Source organism: Lissotriton helveticus, chromosome 12, assembly GCF_964261635.1.
Source record: "Lissotriton helveticus chromosome 12, aLisHel1.1, whole genome shotgun sequence".
NCBI classification, from domain to species: Eukaryota; Metazoa; Chordata; class Amphibia; order Caudata; family Salamandridae; genus Lissotriton; species Lissotriton helveticus.
Genome location: NC_136073.1, coordinates 793,161,743 through 793,183,523, shown reverse-complemented (window position 1 = coordinate 793,183,523; position 21,781 = coordinate 793,161,743). Strand labels below are relative to the sequence as shown.

The 21,781-nt window shown below is 44.9% G+C and overlaps 1 protein-coding gene across 1 annotated transcript in view; it reads left to right on the top strand.

Annotated features, from left to right (window-relative positions):
- Positions 1-3,161: 3,161 nt before the first annotated feature.
- The window catches only part of LOC144798358 (immunoglobulin kappa light chain-like), a 52,196-nt gene continuing 33,576 nt past the window's right edge, over positions 3,162-21,781 (top strand). Inside the window, exons 1-2 of the mRNA XM_078669193.1 lie at positions 3,162-3,277; positions 3,394-3,716. Of these exons, the coding sequence (XP_078525319.1) occupies positions 3,229-3,277; positions 3,394-3,716 (372 nt within the window). The 5' untranslated portion in view covers positions 3,162-3,228. The remainder of the gene's footprint in view (positions 3,278-3,393; positions 3,717-21,781) is intronic.

Here is a 21,781-nt window from a genome sequence, read left to right as displayed (position 1 = left end):
TTGAGCCTACGCCGAGACTCGAACTTGCTTCCCCAGGTCCCAAGTCTGCAGCTCTGGCTCTTATGCCACACCCTCTCCCCATTTGTAGGGTTTTGGTTAGTTCTGTTAAAGGCGGCAATAATAGGAGCAATGGTCTGGTGGAAGCTGCCTCTTGACAAGAGCCCTGGCACTTATCATTTCACAAATTAGCCACTGCAGTGGATAAGCCAACCTTGCATCTCGAAACAATACCTACGCTCAGAATAACCTTGCAATAAAATGTACCTACTGACACAATTTATAGGATCAAGGGTGCTGCACAGGTTGCACTATTGCTACACTCCTAGATGCACACAGGGTGTGCAAAAAGCAACACTCAATGTAGACTTATGAAGAATCTGGTGCACACCTCCACAGAAAGTCCATAGGTAAAGTACCACAGACACAATTTGGTAGCCGACATAGAGGTACCGCTGATGCTATAGCTCGACATATAGTTGTTTGTATGCGCCACATGTTGCGGCAGATCTCTGCCTGCCGCGCCAATTGTACCTGCTGCCTCACCATCAACATAAAATTCAATAAACACACTCTAAAACAAAGGTAAAATACCACAGATTTATAGGTAGGCAGATTAAAGAGACATAATTAATCAATGTTTTGAATGCAAAAATGCAATCAATAGATGCTGACGGGTTAACCATTTATAATCTAAACGACACGTAAAGACTTGAGACAAAGGCAGGTGGAAATCCACAGTTGAATTAATCAGAAGCTGGAATTTATGAAGATGTACAGTACAACTCGTACAGTTGTATCAAAAGCCAACACGTGTTTTGTGAAAGACAACTTTTTCAAGGCTTAGTTAAATTCTCTTTAAAGAATGGGGTTGGACCTCTAGTAACACAATCCTTACCACAGCACAGAATCTTTGGTTTAAGATGAAACACCGAGAAAGATCTTCCCATATTAATACCTATTTGGTTTGCTCTTGGATTGCCTCATAGATGGTTGGGAAGCCCACCCATGATTTGAAATTTGTTATAAGGGGGAAGATACTTTTATATATAATGAATCTCTTGTCGTCATCAACGCCTTATTCGTTTTTTAGAAGAATTTAACCAAACCGGAGTCCCACCTGACCCCTATTTAATGCCACCATACTACTTGTAAAGTCCACAGAGGGTTGCGGATGGTTTAAGAATATGGGTAAAATAGTGAAGGTTGCCACAAAGTTTAGATATTGGCACTTTTACTAAGTCCTTTATTTGAGCTAGCAATTGTTGGCAATCTGCAACGCCTAGTTTCATGTTTTCCATAATTTATAATTTAATGCTAATTTCAAGATTACTATGTCCCAAGGAATACTGGTAGCCATCTGCTAAAAAACACTTCTGAACTGAACTAAAAATGTTATCGATATGGAAGGACCATTATTCAAATGGATGCAATTCAGCAATTTTGCCTAGAATCTGATAGCTTTGGGCATAACTTATGGGTAATTGACAGTGTACTGTTCTCAGGTCACTTTGTTAATAGGCAAGGGCATCAGCAGATGCAAATTATTTCAGATTTATCAGATTGATACAGGGTCTTGAATAAACAGAAATGTAAGTGACTGTGCTCCAATGTCAGAAACCCTGAACCGGATAGTACCCCCGGAACATAGAAGGAGGGCGACGCCCTCCCCCAGACCACCATGTATCACTTTTGCTGAGGGGGACCCCTGGAGCTCAGGGGCTCCCCGCTCAGTGGAGGCTGCAGGGGCTAATGTTATGCCACTGACTATAATACTTATAATATTTATGACAGGACCAGCACCGCAGATTTTCCCTACCTGAATCTGCCACTCTAATTCAAAACACAAAGAATGCCAATCAGGCCAAAACCATGGCCCCTGCAAGGCTATCAACTGTGACCCCAATATATCCACCTCACCAGCGGTGGTAAGTATTTGCAGGCACGACCGGCAGAGGTAAGAGCGGTGGTGCGAGGCATGGGCAGGACTGTGGTGGGGGGGGGGGGGGGGGGGGAGTCGACAGATGACGGGATAGGCAAAATTAAATAAAAAAAACAAAAAAAAAACGCTTACCTTGCACTCACCACAATGCTGACTCGATGATGCGGCAGGCGCAAGGTAAGTGGTTTTATTTATTTTTTTATTTAATTTTACATATTCCATTGTCTGTCGACTACCCCCCACCACTGCCTCGCCCCTGCCCCGTCTCGCCCCTCTTATCTGTGCCGGCCGCTCCTTAATATTTGTACATTTAACCTTAAGGTAACTGCTCACTACAGGAAAGAGAAGACATCTACATACCAACACAACCATCTGGTAGAGCGTCATTATAGGATACACACGTAGTTATAAGTTTCAGAAGCAGTGTAAATAGATCCACAGTAGCTATGGTCATATGTGAAAATTACATAGAATGAGCTGAGACAGAAAGGATGACTAACAGAAATCAGGTAAATTAAAACAAATCAGTCTCTGGAATTCTTGTGTCACTTAACTAAATTAGGTGTTCCACAAAACAGAGGTTTCTGTAACACAAATGTATTATCCATTCTCCTCAAAATGTTGTACTATTGCACAATTTTTACATAGTGTGACTCATCTGGCTCTAAACATGTAGCGTTCATGATATTAAAATTAATACTTTTTATCCGAAGTGATGAAGCCTAGAAATCTGTTCTGTGTTCTCTTGTTCGATTAATATAAAGCAAATAGTTGAGGGCTTGACATATGACAAAAATAGAAAAAATCATATAGATGGGTATTCATAGTGCTTTAATCAGGGCAGTGCTTGAAAATAAGCAGTATTTTTGACACACGTCGCTAGGTATTAGTATCTGAAGGCATTGACATCTGCTTAAATATATTTTGGAACAAATGTTGTTCCCTAACATGCTAGTTCTTAGTTTTAACACACGCCTTGTTTGTCTCCGGTGACATGAGTGCCTCGCTATGGAGAAGACAATTCTTCCAAAACCTGCATCTTTCTTTTCTTTCTCTGCTCATTTCTGAACATGAAATCCTCAGATGGCAAACACATGCACAGTCAAAATGAAGTGTAACTAACAGGTGCCAATAGTCAGTTATTGCAGGAAGTCTGCTTTCATATTTGCATACCTCGCCTTATGTCCCCAATGCCCTCTGGTACTCAAAGCATAAAAATGCAGCTCGATCGACTTTGAATTTTATAGTTAAAGACCAGACCTCAAAAAGTCAACTGCACAACTGGAGAGATGGGACTGCTGCAGATCGTGGCATCATGTGCCCTTTTGTGGATTGCATGTACGTATGACAAGGACTGATGGATATTTGATTTTTGATAGCATTCATGAAGTGAAATTGATCAATTCTGCACTGTTATTTCAATCAATCTTCTGATTTTCATGTTCACTTTTCAGATGCTCAGGCTCAGAAACCTGTGATATCTCCTGCTGTCCAGGTCAGTCTTGGACAAAGCGCCAACATAGGCTGTGAGGTTGAAGCAGACGATGGCAATGGCCTATCATACCTAAGACAGATCCCCGGAGAAGCTCCTACCCTCATTCTCTACCACCATAAGAGCTTCTCCGTCCCTGGATATGGACCCGGCGTATCCTCTTCCCATTTTACCGCCTCGGTAAACAGCGCTGGAACCCAGTATCAGCTCATTATAAAGGATGCAGAGATCAGAGACACAGCTCAGTACCACTGCTTTAAATGGTACTCAAGCATCGGTTCATTCCACTGTGGTAAAGAGCCTGTCAAAATCCACACAATGAACTAGCCTTTGGTTGGTGAGTTACTGAGGGACTGTTGGATTGTTGTAGTAATATCATTTTTCAGTATCTGGGTTGTCCAAAGTGATGGTCTTAAAATGAGTGCAAATGTATTAGAGTAACATTTTATGGTTTTAATGGGCATAGACTATTGTATAGATAAGTAATGGACATAGACTATTGTATAGATAGGTAGGGTTATCCCATTTCTGGCTTGGTAATACCGCTTTTCCCTGTATACAAACATATTGTTAAATGCACAGACACCCAATTTATGCACTTTAAACATGATTTTTCCACCCGCTTGAACCCATGCTCAATCAACTCAGCCAATATATAGGGATCCGGAAACAGATGAGAACATGCACCTGTACAAGCTGGGCTATATATTTCGAGCTTAAACTTTGCTTTCAAAATAAGGCATTGCAACCCCATGGTAAGTTTTCTTTCAGACAAGTGTTACGCTTTTAGCTGACATCTTTGATAGAAGCGCTGATGCTTTCTTCCACTTATTTATGTCATAGCCAACTATGGGCACTCGACTATGGCACTCCCCACATGGGGCATAGACATTAATTATGTCTAGATGTAACCTCATGATAGCTTAGGAAAGATCAATAAATACAGTCCCACAATTGTTAATTTTTAAGTAAATGTTTCTGGTATCTTAATTTTTCCTCTGTGACTAAGCAAATTGAATTTAGACAGTTTGTCACTCCACATCAGTACTACTGGATTTGATCTAATTTCAATAACAACATGATGATGGGTGGAATGCTTGATTTAATCTCAGCCAGTGGCAATCCCTTGGGCTGCAATTGAGTCCATCATTTTTCTCCCACAATGCCACTCTAGACAAAGGTGTGTCTTATGCAAATCAGTACTGACCATGCTCCTCACGGGAAAAGCTGCGGCAAACTGGCAAGAAAGGCCACGTCCAGAAAGGACTAGAAGCAACCCACACCAAAGGTGGCAAAAAGAACCATGCGTTGGAATTCAACCTTGAACAACTGCCAGTGGTTAGGCTACCTGCAATCTTTCCTACCATTACCTTTTTGTATTTGAAGTAATGTTCTAAGTTGCAAATGTAAGCTTAGATGTGGTTACCGTGCCCTCTGTGCCAAGGAACAAAGCTACACCCGACAAACATGCCCATTCAGCGCAAAACTTGTCTTGAATTGCTTGTGTTCCAGTTTAGTAGGGGGCCTGAACCGGCAGTTTGGGATGGACTGTTCAGATTGGAGAAGGATCAAGACTAATTTGCATGTGGATGTGTCCAAACTGAGCATGCCTGTTGGGAATGCTAGGCTGAGCGATTTCCAGTGGTGAGACTTATTGCAAACATTCCACCCATCATCTCTGTGTTTCATGTAATTCCTTAAGTTGCAAGGATATGCCTGCACATGGGTCCTGTGCTCAATGTGCCATTGGAACCAAGCTACAAATAACCAACGAGCCCTCCAATGAAGCTGAAACCAGTATTGGGTTGCTTGTGTTCGAGTTCAGAGAGGACCTGGCCTGGCAGTTCAACTGGACTGTTCCTATCGGAACAGGTCAAGACTACTTTGCATATGGCAGAGTCCAAAAATAGTTGGCATGGTGGGCAAAAGAACAATGGATTGGAATTCTACCCAGAGCAATTGCCAGTGATTGCAAGCATTCCTCCCATCACTTTTCTATGTTTGATATTATCTAATTTGCCACAATTGTACAGTCATTTTTCATATTCCACAGATGACCTTGAACCAGCTGATTACCGGCACTTAAAAGTATATGTCACATATTTATGAAGTTACTTTTATTAGGGATGAAACAGCTGCCGAAATGTATTGTCTTAGCACCACATCTGTATTCCATAGTTTTCAAAAGACTTATGCCACTCGTTGTCCCATTCAATTTTCAAATGTAGTTGAATATGGGGACACCTAATAGTGATTTATCAGAAATTAGTGTCCTTTTGATCGTAGTGCTAGGAGAATTTCATTAGCAGGATCCCTTCCAGTGCCGGGGCCATTTCTTTGGAACTCTCTTCCCTTACAATTCAAACATTAAACAACCGACTCTTATTAAGGATGCTGAAAACACACTTCTGCAGGATGTCCTAATGGTCAACCGACCTCTCCTTCAAGCTTCTTCGAACCAAATTATCCTTGCCTGGACACAAAGCTGCTAGTTAGAAGCTTAAAATCAGCTGCTGCTGTCCTGGGTCAATTTCTCTATTATCATTTTAGATATTACCATCTCTAATCTGTTTACATAGTTTTTGGCTCTTGTTACTGGTGTCTGTGGAGTGGTACTTAACTATAGTAAGCTCAATACCAAGCTTTAGCTTTGAAGCTAACATTTGGTGGTGGTAGTGCTAACTATTCAAACTCTAGGTAAATATATGCATTGGTTAAGCTGACATTGAAATTACTTATGAAGGCTTGAAGGTGAAAGGAAGAAGTCATGATACATGTTTTCTGATCTAAATTTCACTCAGGTTCTTTTGCCGGTGTTGTCAAACATAGTCCATATTTGTGATGGGTGGTAATATATCAGTCCACCCTACCCTTGGTGCAAAAAGAACAGATGATGGATGGAATGCTGACCAAATCAAACATTCACCCCTGTCACAGATCTGGGCTCAATCTATAGTTGTTTTGCTCGCCACTCCATTCCAGTTTGGACCCAGCCATATGCAATTCAGTCTTGACCTTGTGCCTCACGGGAACAGTCAAGCCTGACCTGCCAGGCCAGGCCAAGCCCTCAATATCCATTCTAGCTTGAATCTGGTTCCAGGATGCCTGTTTTCCGGTCCAGGGAGGGCCTTGTAGATCAGGCTGGACTGTTCCCATGGGGAGCAGGGTTGAGACTGATTTGCATATGGCTGGGTCCAAACTCGGATGGCGTGGTGAGCAAAATAAATGATAAATTTAACCCAGATCTGTGATGGAGGGTGAAAGTTTGATTTGTTCTGCATTTCGTCCATCATTTGTATGTTTTTTGCTCTTTCACCCTAAGCGGGAAGGATATGCCTAGATGTGAGTCCCTCGCTCACCATACCACTGGATTCAAGCGAGCCTGGCTGATGAGGGGTGATACCCCAAACCGGGCCCAGTAGGCTTGTTTTTCGGTAGACGGAGGACCTAGCCTGGCAGGTCAGGCTGGACTGTTCCCATGGGGAGCAGGGTCAAGACTGATTTGCATGTGACTGGGTCCAAACTGGGGTGGTGAGCAAACAGCTGATGGATTTAACCCAGATCTGTATCTGGGATGAATGTTAGATGTGTTCTTCATTCCATCAGTCATTTGTGTGTTTTTGCTTCATCAGGATAAAGTAGGCAAACTGGTTAAAAATGAAAAACAGATTTTCAGCCAGAGTTACAAAGAGGAATGAAGAACCTTCTAATAAAGTCATGATGGTGTTCATTTCAACTTAGATTAGAAATTACAGTTTTTGAAAAGCCATCTTATGAAGGGAAGTGAAAATTGTTGTTCTTTCCAGATCTGCATCAAGCTACTCTGGTAAGGAAATTGTTGGTGGTCACGCCTTCTCATATTTGTCTTCCAAACTTTGGCATAGGCTTCCAATTTTAGTGAAAAGTACAGCTATGTTCTACACTTTCAGGAAAAAGTTAAAACCTGGCTGTTCACTCAACTGACTGAGTTGTCCATCTGCAAACATTCCTCAGGATGCTTTCCCACCCATTTATTGCGCCAGGATAAACTTGGTATTTGCGCGCTTCACAATTTCATAACATAAAATATAGGAGTTACCCACCTATATCACAAGTAATAAATTTCACTACTCAGTCATCTTCTGCAATACTTTGTTCTGCGGAGATGAGTTTCGATGAAATTGAAGTGGGTATTCAAATAATTTACAAAAAGGTTTTCATTTCCTCTTAGTCTTGTTACATTCACTAGCTTTTCAGTAGAGAACAGGCAGTGTATCCAATGAAATTCTTGTATCTAAATAGTGCAACAGGACCTACTAATAAGATGATAAACTTAATTTAGTGTTAAAAATGGTGGCATATTGTAATGGTTCCAATATTAAGCATGAAGCTTATAGTGTGGGCAAGGAGTCCAACATCTACTATCATTGGATACAAAGGAAAATTATAAAGACAAGAAGAGTGAAAGAGGAAGCAGGGGCAGAAAAAAATTAGGAACTGGAACAGTCAACAGGAGTTACATTTTTACTGCCAATGTTTGTTTGCGCACTACAGAGCAAGGGGAAATGAAAGCCCTAGCAAAACCAAAGCTACAGAACAAAGGGTTACTTTCCTAATATCATGCATTTTCGGATGCTTTTATTACCACAGTGTTACCGCGCCATTTGCTGACTGATTGTAAACATTGTGACCATCTTGGAGCAGTAAAATAACTACCATGGCAAGATGGCTACCAGGGGACTTAAAAATTAATCTTTTGGCCATCAAACCATCAAACTTTGCTGCAAAGTTGTCTTTAAATCAGTTCTAGGTTCACAACTTCTATTGGTGTAATGTACGTTAATGCTCACAAGTTCACATTTTTCTTAAAATAATTTATACATGTTATAAAGAACAGTAGAAACACTACACACTGTATGCATATGTTTGTCCCTATCAGATAAAGTCTGTTAGTGTTTTCAATATTCATTTCAGGGATAGGGAGGCAAGTGTTCTGAGACAGGATGAAAACAGGTAAGAAGACCACCTGCAACCCTCTCCATGATGGAATCCTGAACAACAGCCTGACCTCAATGAAAGAAATTCAACAGCCAACTGAGGAATTTGTACAAGAATATATGACGTTACAACGCAAAAAATTACAACGCTTGCTTTTACAACGTGGTTTTTTCATTGCAACTACTATTACAGCACATGATTTTACAACGCATGCCATTACAACGCATTTTTTAAAACTACCATTGTAACTCATTCCATTACAATGCATACCATTACAACGCATACCATTACAACGCATAATACTTTTAGGGCAACAGTAGGGTAAGTGTTGGATAGTGTAGGGGTAAAAAATACTATTTCCACTCCAGTGAGTGAAACAGTAGGGAAAGTGTTGGATAGTGTAGGGGTAAAACTTACTATTCCCATCTACCCCAAAACCCATACCCACCCTTTAAGTAAAAAATCTCTATTACTTAATGCATTGTAATGGCATGCGTTATTATAGTATGCGTTGTAATGGCAAGCGTTGTAGTGAAATGCATTGTAATGGCATGTGTTGTAATGGCGTGCGATGTAAAGGCAGTTGCGTTGTAACAGCTGCATTGTAAAAGCAGTGCGATGTAATGACTGTGTTGTAATGGATGTTTCCCATCGTGAAACATTACTGTACAATCTGTATCTTGCATGTTCCTTACTTCAGATATAAATTATGTCTTGCAAATACATGAGACTATGCATGAACCTAAACTAATTAAATACAACTTATGGTCAAAAGCGCTAGTTGCTATATACTGAATTGAATACAAGATTATGCCATAGTTTAAAGGACACACTCAACAAAAATAAATGACACTTTCCACTATTCTATATGACAACTTCATCACTCACAAATATTATCTTTTTGCTTCATCATTGAGATTCATAGAGAAGCATATATATATATCTTAAAGAAATGTGTATACACTCCCATTCACAGAGACTCTCCTGAGGCGGAAGCCGGGAGTGTGGAAAGGGAATAACTCGCTATTTTTTTAAAATTGTATAATGTGATTTTAAACTTACTCTGCACTTGCTATTGTCCCAGGCAACCACCCTTAGCACACCGAGCAGCTGATTGAATAGCTGTCTTGGTTGTAAACGCTTGTTTATTGCCGCCATCACCTCGCTCGAGGGAGTCACCAGGCACGCCCACTTCGGCTGGCCACGCCCCCTCCCATCGATACAAATAGAGCGCGCTGAACGCTAGCGCTGCTCCATTCACAGAGACTCTCCTGAGGCGGAAGCCGGGAGTGTGGAAAGGGAATAACTCGCTATTTTTTTTTTTTATTGTATAATGTGATTTTAAACTTACTCTGCACTTGCTATTGTCCCAGGCAACCACCCTTAGCACACCGAGCAGCTGATTGAATAGCTGTCTCGGTTGTAAACGCTTGTTTATTGCCGCCATCACCTCGCTTGAGGGAGTCACCAGGCACGCCCACTTCGGCTGCCACGCCCCCTCCCATCGACACAAATAGAGCGCGCTGAACGCTAGCGCTGCTCCATTCACAGAGACTCTCCTGAGGCGGAAGCCGGGAGTGTGGAAAGGAAATAACTCGCTATTTTTTTTAAAATTGTATAATGTGATTTTAAACTTACTCTGCACTTGCTATTGTCCCAGGCAACCACCCTTAGCACACCGAGCAGCTGATTGAATAGCTGTCTCGGTTGTAAACGCTTGTTTATTGCCGCCATCACCTCGCTCGAGGGAGTCACCAGGCACGCCCACTTCGGCTGGCCACGCCCCCTCCCATCGATACAAATAGAGCGCGCTGAACGCTAGCGCTGCTCCATTCACAGAGACTCTCCTGAGGCGGAAGCCGGGAGTGTGGAAAGGGAATAACTCGCTATTTTTTAAAAAAAAATTGTATAATGTGATTTTAAACTTACTCTGCACTTGCTATTGTCCCAGGCAACCACCCTTAGCACACCGAGCAGCTGATTGAATAGTTGTCTCGGTTGTAAATGCTTGTTTATTGCCGCCATCACCTCGCTCGAGGGAATCACCAGGCACGCCCACTTCGGCTGGCCACGCCCCCTCCCATCGACACAAATAGAGCGCGCTGAACGCTAGCGCTGCTCCATTCACAGAGACTCTCCTGAGGCGGAAGCCGGGAGTGTGGAAAGGGAATAACTCGCTATTTTTTTAAAATTGTATAATGTGATTTTAAACTTACTCTGCACTTGCTATTGTCCCAGGCAACCACCCTTAGCACACCGAGCAGCTGATTGAATAGCTGTCTCGGTTGTAAACGCTTGTTTATTGCCGCCATCACCTCGCTCAAGGGAGTCACCAGGCACGCCCACTTCGGCTGGCCACACCCCCTCTGAAGCCAGAGCACCCACTATTTAACATGTGTCAATACTGGAAGCGCAGCGGACGAGCGCAGCGGGCGCGACGATTGCGCGCCGAAGGCGCGCTTAATGCAAGCTCGTCTGCGCTCGTCCGCGCCGAGGACGGGCCAGGGGCTACCCCCCCTGCTGCTCCACTTCCACGACCTACTAATACGGTGAGACGGACATATACCTCTGCCGAATTACTACAACTGAGGCCTCCAGCTACCCTACCTCATGTCCTACCACATTTCAGATACTCCAGCCCAATCCTGGGCCCAGTCCTATGTCCTACTTGCACAATAGCTGCTGCGAAACCATCTACAACCGACCCCCCTTTGGTTCAAGCTGCATTAATAAATGCAAGATCCCTCCCCAAGCACAAATTAGAAATCGCCGACCTGATTGACGCGCATAACCTAGATCTCTTGTTCATCACAGAGACTTGGGGGGACGAAGCCTCCGGACCAGACTTTAGAGCAGCCACTCCTACTAACTACAATGTTTGCAGATTAGACAGGCCAATAAAAAAAAGGGGTGGCATTGCTATAATCTACAAAGACCACTTCAAACTCACGACGAAACCTTACATTTGCCCTGAATATGAGTCTCTCATTTTTACACTATGCCTCACGGCCAAATCATCCTTCAAGGGCATGCTAATCTATCGCCCTCCGGGGTCAAGAGCCAAATTTCTCGCCAATATAGGCAATTTAATTGAAGCAGCTGCAGACTCCCCTCACTTCACCATACTAGGTGACTTTAATTTTCACCTAGAAGTCACCAACAACCACGATACCACTCAGCTACTCACAGACCTATCAGCTGTTGGCCTGTTACAACTGATAAACTCTCCTACGCACCAGGCAGGCCACAAATTAGACGGTATATTTACCAATAGTCCCCTTGTAACAGTCACCCAAACTATCCCCCTCATTTGGACAGACCATGCAGCGATTTGTTTTACGGTTGAAACAAACCATACCAAACCTACTCCCACTGCCCCCAATCAATCTTCCCATAGAGACTGGAAAAACTTCGACACAGCTCAGTTAGCAAAGAGGATGCAGGAGAATCATGTCCCCGGTGAGCAGGACCCTATTATAGCGTCCTTCAATTATTTGACGAATCTAGATACTGCCTGTAAAATACTTGCTCCGATAAAATTCTCCCATCGAAACAGGAAAATACCTTCAGCCCCGTGGTTCACTGAAGCCCTCCGGATGCAGAAACAATACTGTAGGAATCTTGAAAGACAGTGGCGTCGCAACTACAACTCCGCAGACAAAACGACCTACAAAAATGCTCTCTCCATCTATAAAAGACTAATAGTTGCTGAAAAAAGTCTTTACTATACTTCCCAAATCGATCAGGTGAAAAATTCAGCTGGAGAACTATTTCGGGTGGTTACCACTTTGTCTAACCCCCCTGCCCCGCGCCTAGAAGGTTCCCAGGCTTTAGCAGATGCTCTGGCCAGCTTCTTCGAGGAAAAAGTCAGTTCCATTTTCCTTACCTTCTCTCATTCCTCCCCTTCACCTTCGCCTATGGCATTCCCCATAAATACTTCGCCCATTTTATCAGTTTTCGACACCATTGACCAGAAGCATATTCAACGCCTGATAACCAGCACCAAATCCGGATCCCCCCTCGACCCATGTCCCCCTGCTATCCTGAACCTAATTCCAGAAGCTATTTCCCCCGCGCTGACTACCATCTGCAATGCCATGTTTTCAACAGGAATATATCCCTCAGTTTGGAAGGAGGCTATCATCAAGCCACTTCTAAAAAAGCCCACCCTGGACCCTCTGCTCCCTTCCAGTTACAGACCCATCGCATGTCTCCCCTTCCCAGCCAAGCTCTTCGAAAAAACCATGAACATTCAACTTTCGAAATTCATCAATGACAACACCCTACTTGATGACACTCAGTTTGGCTTCAGACAGGGACACGGGACGGAGACAGCACTGCTAAAGGCCGCTGACGAAATTCGAACGACAATGGACATGGGAGGAGCGGCAGTCCTAATACTCTTAGATCTTTCTGCGGCTTTCGACACGGTCGATCATGTCACTCTGATCGACCGTGTCTCAGCTCTAGGATTTAGAGGCAAAGCTAAAGACCTGATTGCCTCTTTCCTAGCCAATCGCCCCCAGACTGTCAAGATGGGTAATTTCACCTCCCAGACCTTCTCCCTCCCATGCGGCGTTCCACAGGGCTCCTCGCTAAGTCCAACGCTTTTTAATATCTATGTATCGGACTTAGCGAGGGTGATATAATCTTATGGAATTGCCCTGACAACTTACGCTGACGATACCCAATTAGTATTATCAGTGCACAACAACGGAGCATCTATCGCCGCCAACTTTCAAGAGGGAATGAAGGCGATAAGCTCCTGGATGTCATCAAACTGCCTCAAACTTAACTCCGATAAAACGGAGGTGATGACATTCGGGAGCTTGCACCCATCATGGTCCCCTCAATGGTGGCCACTTCAGATGGGGCCCCCCCCCCCAACCGGTGGCCAAGGTCCGAAACCTCGGAGTCATTTTTGATAATAAACTTACTTTCATACACCACGCCAATGCTGGTGTATCATCTGCCTTCTACACTCTAAAAAAAATAAAAAAATTACTTCCTTACCTACCACAGTCCGCGGGCAAAACACTCATCAGCACCTTAGTGTTCTCGAGAACCGACTATTGTAACTCTCTTCTCCTGAATGCCCAAGAAAAGGTTCTCAACAAGCTACAGACAGTACAAAACGCGGTGGCCAGAACTCTATTATCCATCCCTAAGTTCACTTCAACCTCAGCTCATATCAAGGAACTACATTGGCTTCCGGTTAGGAGCCGAATCAAATTTAAGGCTCTTTGCATAGCCTATAAAACGCTGAATAATGCAGGACCACAGTTTCTAAAAAGAGCTCTCCGCCCACTGGAACATCACAGGACCCTTCGATCTTCTTCTGCCTACTTGCTGAACGTCCCTAGGACAAGAAAGGCCAGCTGGGGAGACAGATGTTTCACAACCGCCACAGCCAAACTGTGGAACACCCTACCACTTCATATCAAAACTGCCCCCACGCTCCTCAAATTCAGAAAGAGCCTTAAAACATGGCTGTTCTCATCTTCCTAACTCCCCTGTCACACCATCAGTGAGCTCTGTAAACACTAGCGCCGAGACACCCTTATGGGTATTTGCGCGCTTTAAAAATTGCAAAAATAAAATAAATAAATAAATAAATAAATATACAGTTCAAACACATTCTTTGTTATTCCATTGCTACTTGTTGGTACACAAAAAAATAATATGGGGTAGAAAAAATACAACTATCCAAACATCAATTAAATTTGCCCCATACTTCCCTTCTAATCAGTCAGTCAGTCAGTCAAAAAGCTTTATTTCGATAAAAATTCATTATCATAAAAGCAGAACAGCATAAAAAATTACAATTTAAGTTTTACTTTTAAAAAGAAGAATTCTGTATCTCTGGTCCAAGCAAAAAGTTTCTAGAATTAGTTGCTCAGTATTACATAGCCAGTTAATTTTAAAATAATGAAAAGTTAAAACATTGCTAGAGTATTTTTTTCTAAAAAGAATTAAACAGATTGTTTTAGCTTTTTGGCTCGGATAGCCCAAGCCCAAGACAAAAATTTGGCTAGGGCACACACATAGGGTACATAACTGTCCGAAACAAGAATCCTAATTGCCACATCATGGCTCCTAGTTCCCAGCTGCCGGCATAGGTTTTTCAACCACACCCTTCTTGGATTAGCATATTCCTTGCAGACAAACAGAAAATGCGCTAATGACTCTGGGTTGACTAGGCACGATGGACATAAATCAGATTTACCTAAACAGGATTTCCATCTTTTAGTAAAAGTGTTTAGTGGCAAAGTACCCGTTCTAAATCTAAAATACAAAGTCCGGGCAAAGGGTTTCCCAATTATGTCCAGATAGGGTTCGCGCCTGGGGTAGTCTTTAAACATCAGGAAGTCCTCTGTTAGCTTGCCAAGAGACATGCTGGAATGTCTTTGGGAGCAAATCCAATCCCGATAGAGCTTTTTGAGTATTTGCTTTGGTGGTGAGGTTCTACTTAACCAAGACTCAAGTAGGCCCAATTTAATCAGTAAGATTTTCATGTCTTTTAACCATTTGATTCTGCCCCAGTGCGGTGATGCCATGATTTCTTTAAGACCTTTTGCATATCCGCTGAGTTCTTCTACCCGCCAAATACGGGCCCATAGTAGTAGTGGACGGAATTTCGCAATTTCTCCAATCTGGGTACAGCCAAGGTCCATAAACAAAGGAAGTAGTGGGGTGCTTTGTGGAAGGGACATTATTTGTCTGCAAAAGTTGTTGTCAGACCTTTGCAGCGCTTCGGTAGATGAAAAGCCCCAAAGTTCCGCTCCATAAAGGGCAGAGCTGACACCTTTGGCTGCATAGATCTCAAGAACTGTTCCTATTGGTCGTGTTGAGCTAGAACGTTGCTCCCTCAAAAGGGCACCTGTGATCCTTTTATGGCTCAGCAGCATTTTGTCTAGATGAGGCGTCCAATCCATTTTGTCTGAAAGGCGTATCCCAAGGTAGTCAAAAACTTTTACCCTTTCCAAATGCTCAGTGTTTAGGGTAGGGGAACGCACATGATGTTTTGGAGAATTGAGGACCAGGTATTTTGTTTTATTGGTGTTTATTACTAGGCCTCGGTCAGTACAAAATGATTGGAAATTATCCAGGAGTTTCTGGAGTCCCATTGGGGTTTTGGAGATTAAAAGCGTATCATCCGCGAAGAGGAGGGTCGGTATGCGTTCACCAGCCAGGGATGGTTCGTCAGATGGAAATTTGAGAAGTTGCTCGACCACCCCATTGATATATAAAGAGAAGAGGGTGGGAGCCAGAACACATCCCTGGCGGACCCCTCTCTCTACCGGAATACAGCCCGTTTTCTCCCCTCCAGGGCCCCATCTAACTTGGGCGAAGCTATCCTGGTGTAACCTGACCAATAGGGATAATAAGTATTGTGGCAGCCCCATGTCACCCAGAACCTTCCATAGCATGTCCCTAGGGACAAGGTCAAAGGCAGTCTTTAAATCGATAAATGCAAGATAAAGACTGCCCTTGCCTATCACTACTACCTTCCAATAGAGCATCATAAGCCTAAATGCTTGCTCAATCGTTCCAGTGCCTACTCTAAAGCCGGCCTGGAAGTCGGTAAGAATTTTATTTTCTTCTACCCAGTTGAGAATTCTGAGTAAGAGAACTTTACCGACAACTTTTTGGCTGATATCTAGCAAGCTGATCGGCCTATAGTTGGATGGGTCTTCCCTTGAGCCTTTCTTATGAATGGGGACCACCTCCGCCCCCTTCCAGGATGAGGGAATGGGGGCACCCCTAGAGATGGCAACAAGGAGGGAGTGAATCAGTTTGCCCCATTTAGCACTATCGGATTTTAGCAAATCCCCCGGAATGCCATCTGGTCCAGCAGCCTTTTGTGGAATAATAGAGCTTATTGCATATTCCACTTCCTTTAGTGTAAAATCAGAGTCGCTGAGGTAAAGCGTATAGTTAATATAAGGAGAGGGTAGAACAAGCCCTCCCCCATTGGGTCCGTTATAGCAGGAGTAGAGTTTCAAAAAGTGAGCCTCCCACGCCTGACCCGGAATATTACAAGTTAAGAGATCACTATCAGGTCTGTTACGTGCCCTTATAGTGTCCCAAAAGCTTTTGGAATCTTTTTTCATGCTTGCTTCCTTAAGGGTTAGCCAGTAGGCATCTTCCCATTCCCTTTTAGCTAGCCGCAGGGCCTTTTTGTATTCGTTTCTGGCCATTTGAATTGACAGAAGGGACTTCCCTTTAACTGCCTCAATTAAGCGTGATTTGGCCTTTCTACATAGTGCTGAGTACCAATCATGCCTGCCTTTAGGTTTAGATAAGGATTTGGGTTTCCCTGCAGACCCTTGTGCCCAGAAAAGGTCCCCTATGGTTTTTATGGCTGCTTCAAAGATAGTGGTAACCTTATCTGCTGCCTTAGTTAGATCAATAGAGCCAATGACTTCTTGCGTGCCTTTGACCACTTCATCTATAGTGGATAATTTATCAATATTACACATAATCTTGCTCCACTTAAGGCGCCTGCCACAAGAGGAGACAGTAATCTCCTGTGGGCAACTCAATGGGGCTGGCAACACTTCAGTGGACCAAGAATCTTTTAATGATAAAGAAAGTGAGTTGTGGTCGCTCTCTATGGTAGGGATAACAACCATATTGATAACTAAATTCCAGAGTCCCATGTCCAGCAGGATATAATCGATCCTTGTGGAGTGACCAACTCTGTTAAAAGTAGGAGCACCCAGCAGATCAGATCGTGTACGGCCATTTACTGCTCTTAATCCGAACTCTAAAGTTAGTGCATTTAGATGAATTGCACTACGAGTCCAGCGCTTAATGGGTGGGATAGAAAGGGTGGGAATACCCCACCTACTATCCTCTTCTCCTAGATCAGGTATTCCTTCTATGGGAAGTGGCTCGTATGTGCAATTGAAGTCCCCTGCTATTATAGTATGTCCAAGTCCACTCTGCTCCCCTAGTTGGGCCTCAAGCTCCATTAATGTTGGTGAAATACACCCATTTTTAGTTCCTCTGACATAAACATTGTACAAGACAGCAGTTATTCCCCCACGTGAACCCAATAGGGAAATACCAAGGATATCTGGGGTTCCTGCCTTCTTTATAGTTATCCGGCAGTTAAGCAAAATGCTTACCCAGATAATAAGCCCACCTGATGGTCGCCCCTTCCCTGCCTTGGGTTTTACTGCTGGTGTAAAAAAAGTGACAAACCCAACGCGATGCAGTGGTTCAGTGGCCCATGTCTCTTGAAATATACAGATTTTGTGGGCGTCAACCAAGGCATTCCACTCAGGGAGACCTAGTTTCCTAGAAATCCCTGCAAGATTCCAGCTAAGGATTTTTAGCTCACCATGTGTTGAAACACCTTCTAAAATGACAGTTGTTTGAGAATTAGGTGGATCTACACTGTCCCTAATTGGTATAGAAGGTAACACCTCTAAGCATGTAAAAAGAGATGCAGCTGGAAGTACATCCTCCATGATGTTTTTAATGGGAGAAGAGTAAGTGGCTAGACCACCCATAGGGGTAAGTCAATCTACCTCGTCTAATACACAGTACCTATTAGGGTGGGCGAACTGTGGATATAAGGGGTCAAGGGAAGAAGACGGGTCCTGCCATGGTTGTTGCCACTGGAAGCCAGCATGATGCGGGAATAAAGATGGAAAATTTGGTGGCTGCTGCCAGTGTTTAGTGGCATGTTGCGGGGGATATACAGGTCCTCTATTATTTGGAGTAGTAGACCAATGAAGATTAGATCTTGGTTGGTTAGAGAGGAAATGAGACAGGGGGAGTGGTTTAATTTGAGTGGTAGGACCACTGTTAGGTGTATTACAAATGAAACTCGCTGCCCCTATATCCCTAAAATTAACTGTAATTACATCCCCTGGTATTGTTTTCTTGCTCCTACCCACCCAGTCCCCTCTACGCACAGTAAGAATTTCCCCACTCACATTATTGGGTAAGGGTCTGTGTAATTGGAGCCACTGAACGCATTTGTTTCTTAGCTCTACAAATGTTTCTTTGGCTCCCTCCTTCAGTGGGGGAACAGCAGTCAGCACAACCACAAAAGGAGAGACTTCTGGTGGCAGGCTAATTGATTTGTAGCGTGCCTGTTTAGGCTTAGGGGCTTCAGAGTTGTTTGTAGAGTGAGAAACTGAAGGGTTCGTAGGTTTCCTTATGGAATCCTTCACTTGGGAAATGGTAGATTTATTACCAGCAGCTGGTTGCTGCAGGGTCGAGGCAGCACTCACCGCCTTTGGGGTGGATGGAAGTGAGGATTGAACGGAATTATTCCCTGAATGGGACATGTGTAGTACAGGTGGGTCCTTGGTGGATGGGGGTATTTTTGCCTTATTGGGTGCAATATTGGGGAGCTTGGCAGAGGGTTGAGGGTTAGGGAGTGGTTCTCTAGACCCTTGTAGCTGGGCAGACCCAGGCTCATTTATTTTATTAGGCCATTTCGTGTTAATGAGCGACGTAAGTCTATCAAGTTTGGAGATCAGAGGTTTTATTTGTGCTGCTATTGTGGCCTCAAGGTCCTGCTTAAGGTCTGTAACCATATTTTCGACCCAGCAGGGGATGCCAGACGCCAGGTGTGGAATAGGTGATATCAAGTTATGGTTCCTGGCTTTGGCTTTAGGCTTTTCCTTGGGCTTAGTCTTTGACACTGCATTAGTTGATGTAGTAATAACCCTACCCCCAGAGTCACCAGGCACGGAGGGTGGTGACCTATCAGTTAGCCCATCCAGGCCTGGCTCCGTCACTTCAGGTGTCTGACAGGCTTCTAGGTCTGGGGTCGCCTCCAGATCCACGAAGGACGGATCCGTGTCTGATCGAGTAACCGACAAATCGACAGCACTTGGTACTGTAGCTGTGCCAATGGTAGACAAAGGTAGGGGCAGGGAGCAGTTGTTCAGGGCTTGTTGAAAAGGTGAGTTAGCATTTGCAAGGGAGCCCAGGGAGGAGCGCTTCGCATTCATGAGGTCCAAAGATACTCTTTTCTCCAGCAATACAATACTCTTATCAATTGTCTCATTTACCCGTGAGATAAAGAGATCAATAGGGCCAGTCACTTGAGCTACCTCCGAAGCTTTTTTGGTACAACTTCTAGTTTTGTGACGCATGGTTGATATCTGAGAGGCCTCAGAAGGGTAAGTGATAGGTGATTGAGTAACAGTTCAGCCTACCTTGGTGACGGTTTCAGGGCGAAGATACAGGGGTTCAGAGCCTGGGCCGTCCTCTGCCGTCCTTGAACGGCCTTAAACGGCCCGCTCTTTGCCCGGTCTTAGCCCCGGTCTTAGCCCCGGTCTTTGTCCCGCGCGCGTCCCGCGTCCGCGTTCAAATGACTACTTATCAGAGAAATGAGTAGGTGAAGGGGGCGGGAAGAGGACCAGCTGCGGCCAATCAGCACCGCTGGGCACGCTGGTCCTCGCAGTCCCACCTCAGTGCTGGATGACCTGCTGTGGTGTCCCTGGTGCAACGCTGGTGCTCCAATGCACGTCCCGAGGCCAGGGCAGGATCCCCAGAAGAAGTCTCTCGCCCTCTAGCGGCACCCGCGGAGCGGGGGCCGCGAGGCGTGGTGGCGAAGTGGCCGGATAAGGCACCGGCAAACAAGCAGGTAACGGAAGCAGCACTTCCACAAGGTCGGGTCAGGAATCCCAGGCAGCACCCAGGCAGCACTCACACTGCGCTGTTTTTACGGTGGAGGGGGCGGGAAGAGGACCAGCTGCGGCCAATCAGCGCCGCTGGGCACGCTGGTCCTCGCAGTCCCGCCTCGGTGCTGGATGACCTGCTGTGGTGTCCCTGGTGCAACGCTGGTGCTCCAATGCACGTCCCGAGGCCAGGGCAGGATCCCCAGAAGAAGTCTCTCGCCCTCGAGCGGCTCCCGCGGAGCGGGGGCCGCGAGGCGTGGTGGCGAAGTGGCCGGATAAGGCGCCGGCAAACAAGCAGGTAACGGAAGCAGCACTTCCACAAGGTCGGGTCAGGAATCCCAGGCAGCACCTCAACACTTGTGGTGGCCAAAACGATTCAAAAAGGGGGTGGTGATGGACAGACCACCCCCCTTTTTGAATCGTTTTGGCCACCACAAGTGTGGAAGGGTATGCTCAGATGTGAGTCCCTTGCTCACTGCACCATCAGGATTCAAGCAAGCCGGGCCGAAGACGCTGTAATGCCAGAAACCGGTCCCCGGAAGCTTGTTTCCTTTCCAGTAAAGAATTGGCTTGGTAGTTTGGTCTGCCCTGTTCCCATGATGCACTGGGCCAGGGTCAGACTAATTTGCATGTAGCCAGGTTCTGAACTGGGATGGTGCAGTGAGCTAAAAAACGGTGATGGATCAAGCCCTGATCTTTTGACTGGGTAGGAGTGTTCTGCTTAATTCAGATACTCTGTCCATCACCACCCCCCTTTTTGAATCGTTTTGGCCACCACAAGTGTGGAAGGGTATGCTCAGATGTGAGTCCCTTGCTCACTGCACCATCAGGATTCAAGCAAGCCGGGCCGAAGACGGCTGTAATGCCAGAAACCGGTCCCCGGAAGCTTGTTTCCTTTCCAGTAAAGAATTGGCTTGGTAGTTTGGTCTGCCCTGTTCCCATGATGCACTGGGCCAGGGTCAGACTAATTTGCATGTAGCCAGGTTCTGAACTGGGATGGTGCCGTGAGCTAAACACGGTGATGGATCAAGCCCTGATCTTTTGACTGGGTAGGAGTGTTCTGCTTAATTCAGATACTCTGTCCATCACCATCCCCCTTTTTGAATCGTTTTGGCCACCACAAGTGTGGAAGGGTATGCTCAGATGTGAGTCCCTTGTTCACTGCACCATCAGGATTCAAGCAAGCCGGGCCGAAGACGCTGTAATGCCAGAAACCGGTCCCCGGAAGCTTGTTTCCCTTCCAGTAAAGAATTGGCTTGGTAGTTTGGTCTGCCCTGTTCCCATGATGCACTGGGCCAGGGTCAGACTAATTTGCATGTAGCCAGGTTCTGAACTGGGATGGTGCAGTGAGCTAAAAAACGGTGATGGATCAAGCCCTGATCTTTTGACTGGGTAGGAGTGTTCTGCTTAATTCAGATACTCTGTCCATCACCATCCCCCTTTTTGAATCGTTTTGGCCACCACAAGTGTGGAAGGGTATGCTCAGATGTGAGTCCCTTGCTCACTGCACCATCAGGATTCAAGCAAGCCGGGCCGAAGACGGCTGTAATGCCAGAAACCGGTCCCCGGAAGCTTGTTTCCTTTCCAGTAAAGAATTGGCTTGGTAGTTTGGTCTGCCCTGTTCCCATGATGCACTGGGCCAGGGTCAGACTAATTTGCATGTAGCCAGGTTCTGAACTGGGATGGTGCAGTGAGCTAAAAAACGGTGATGGATCAAGCCCT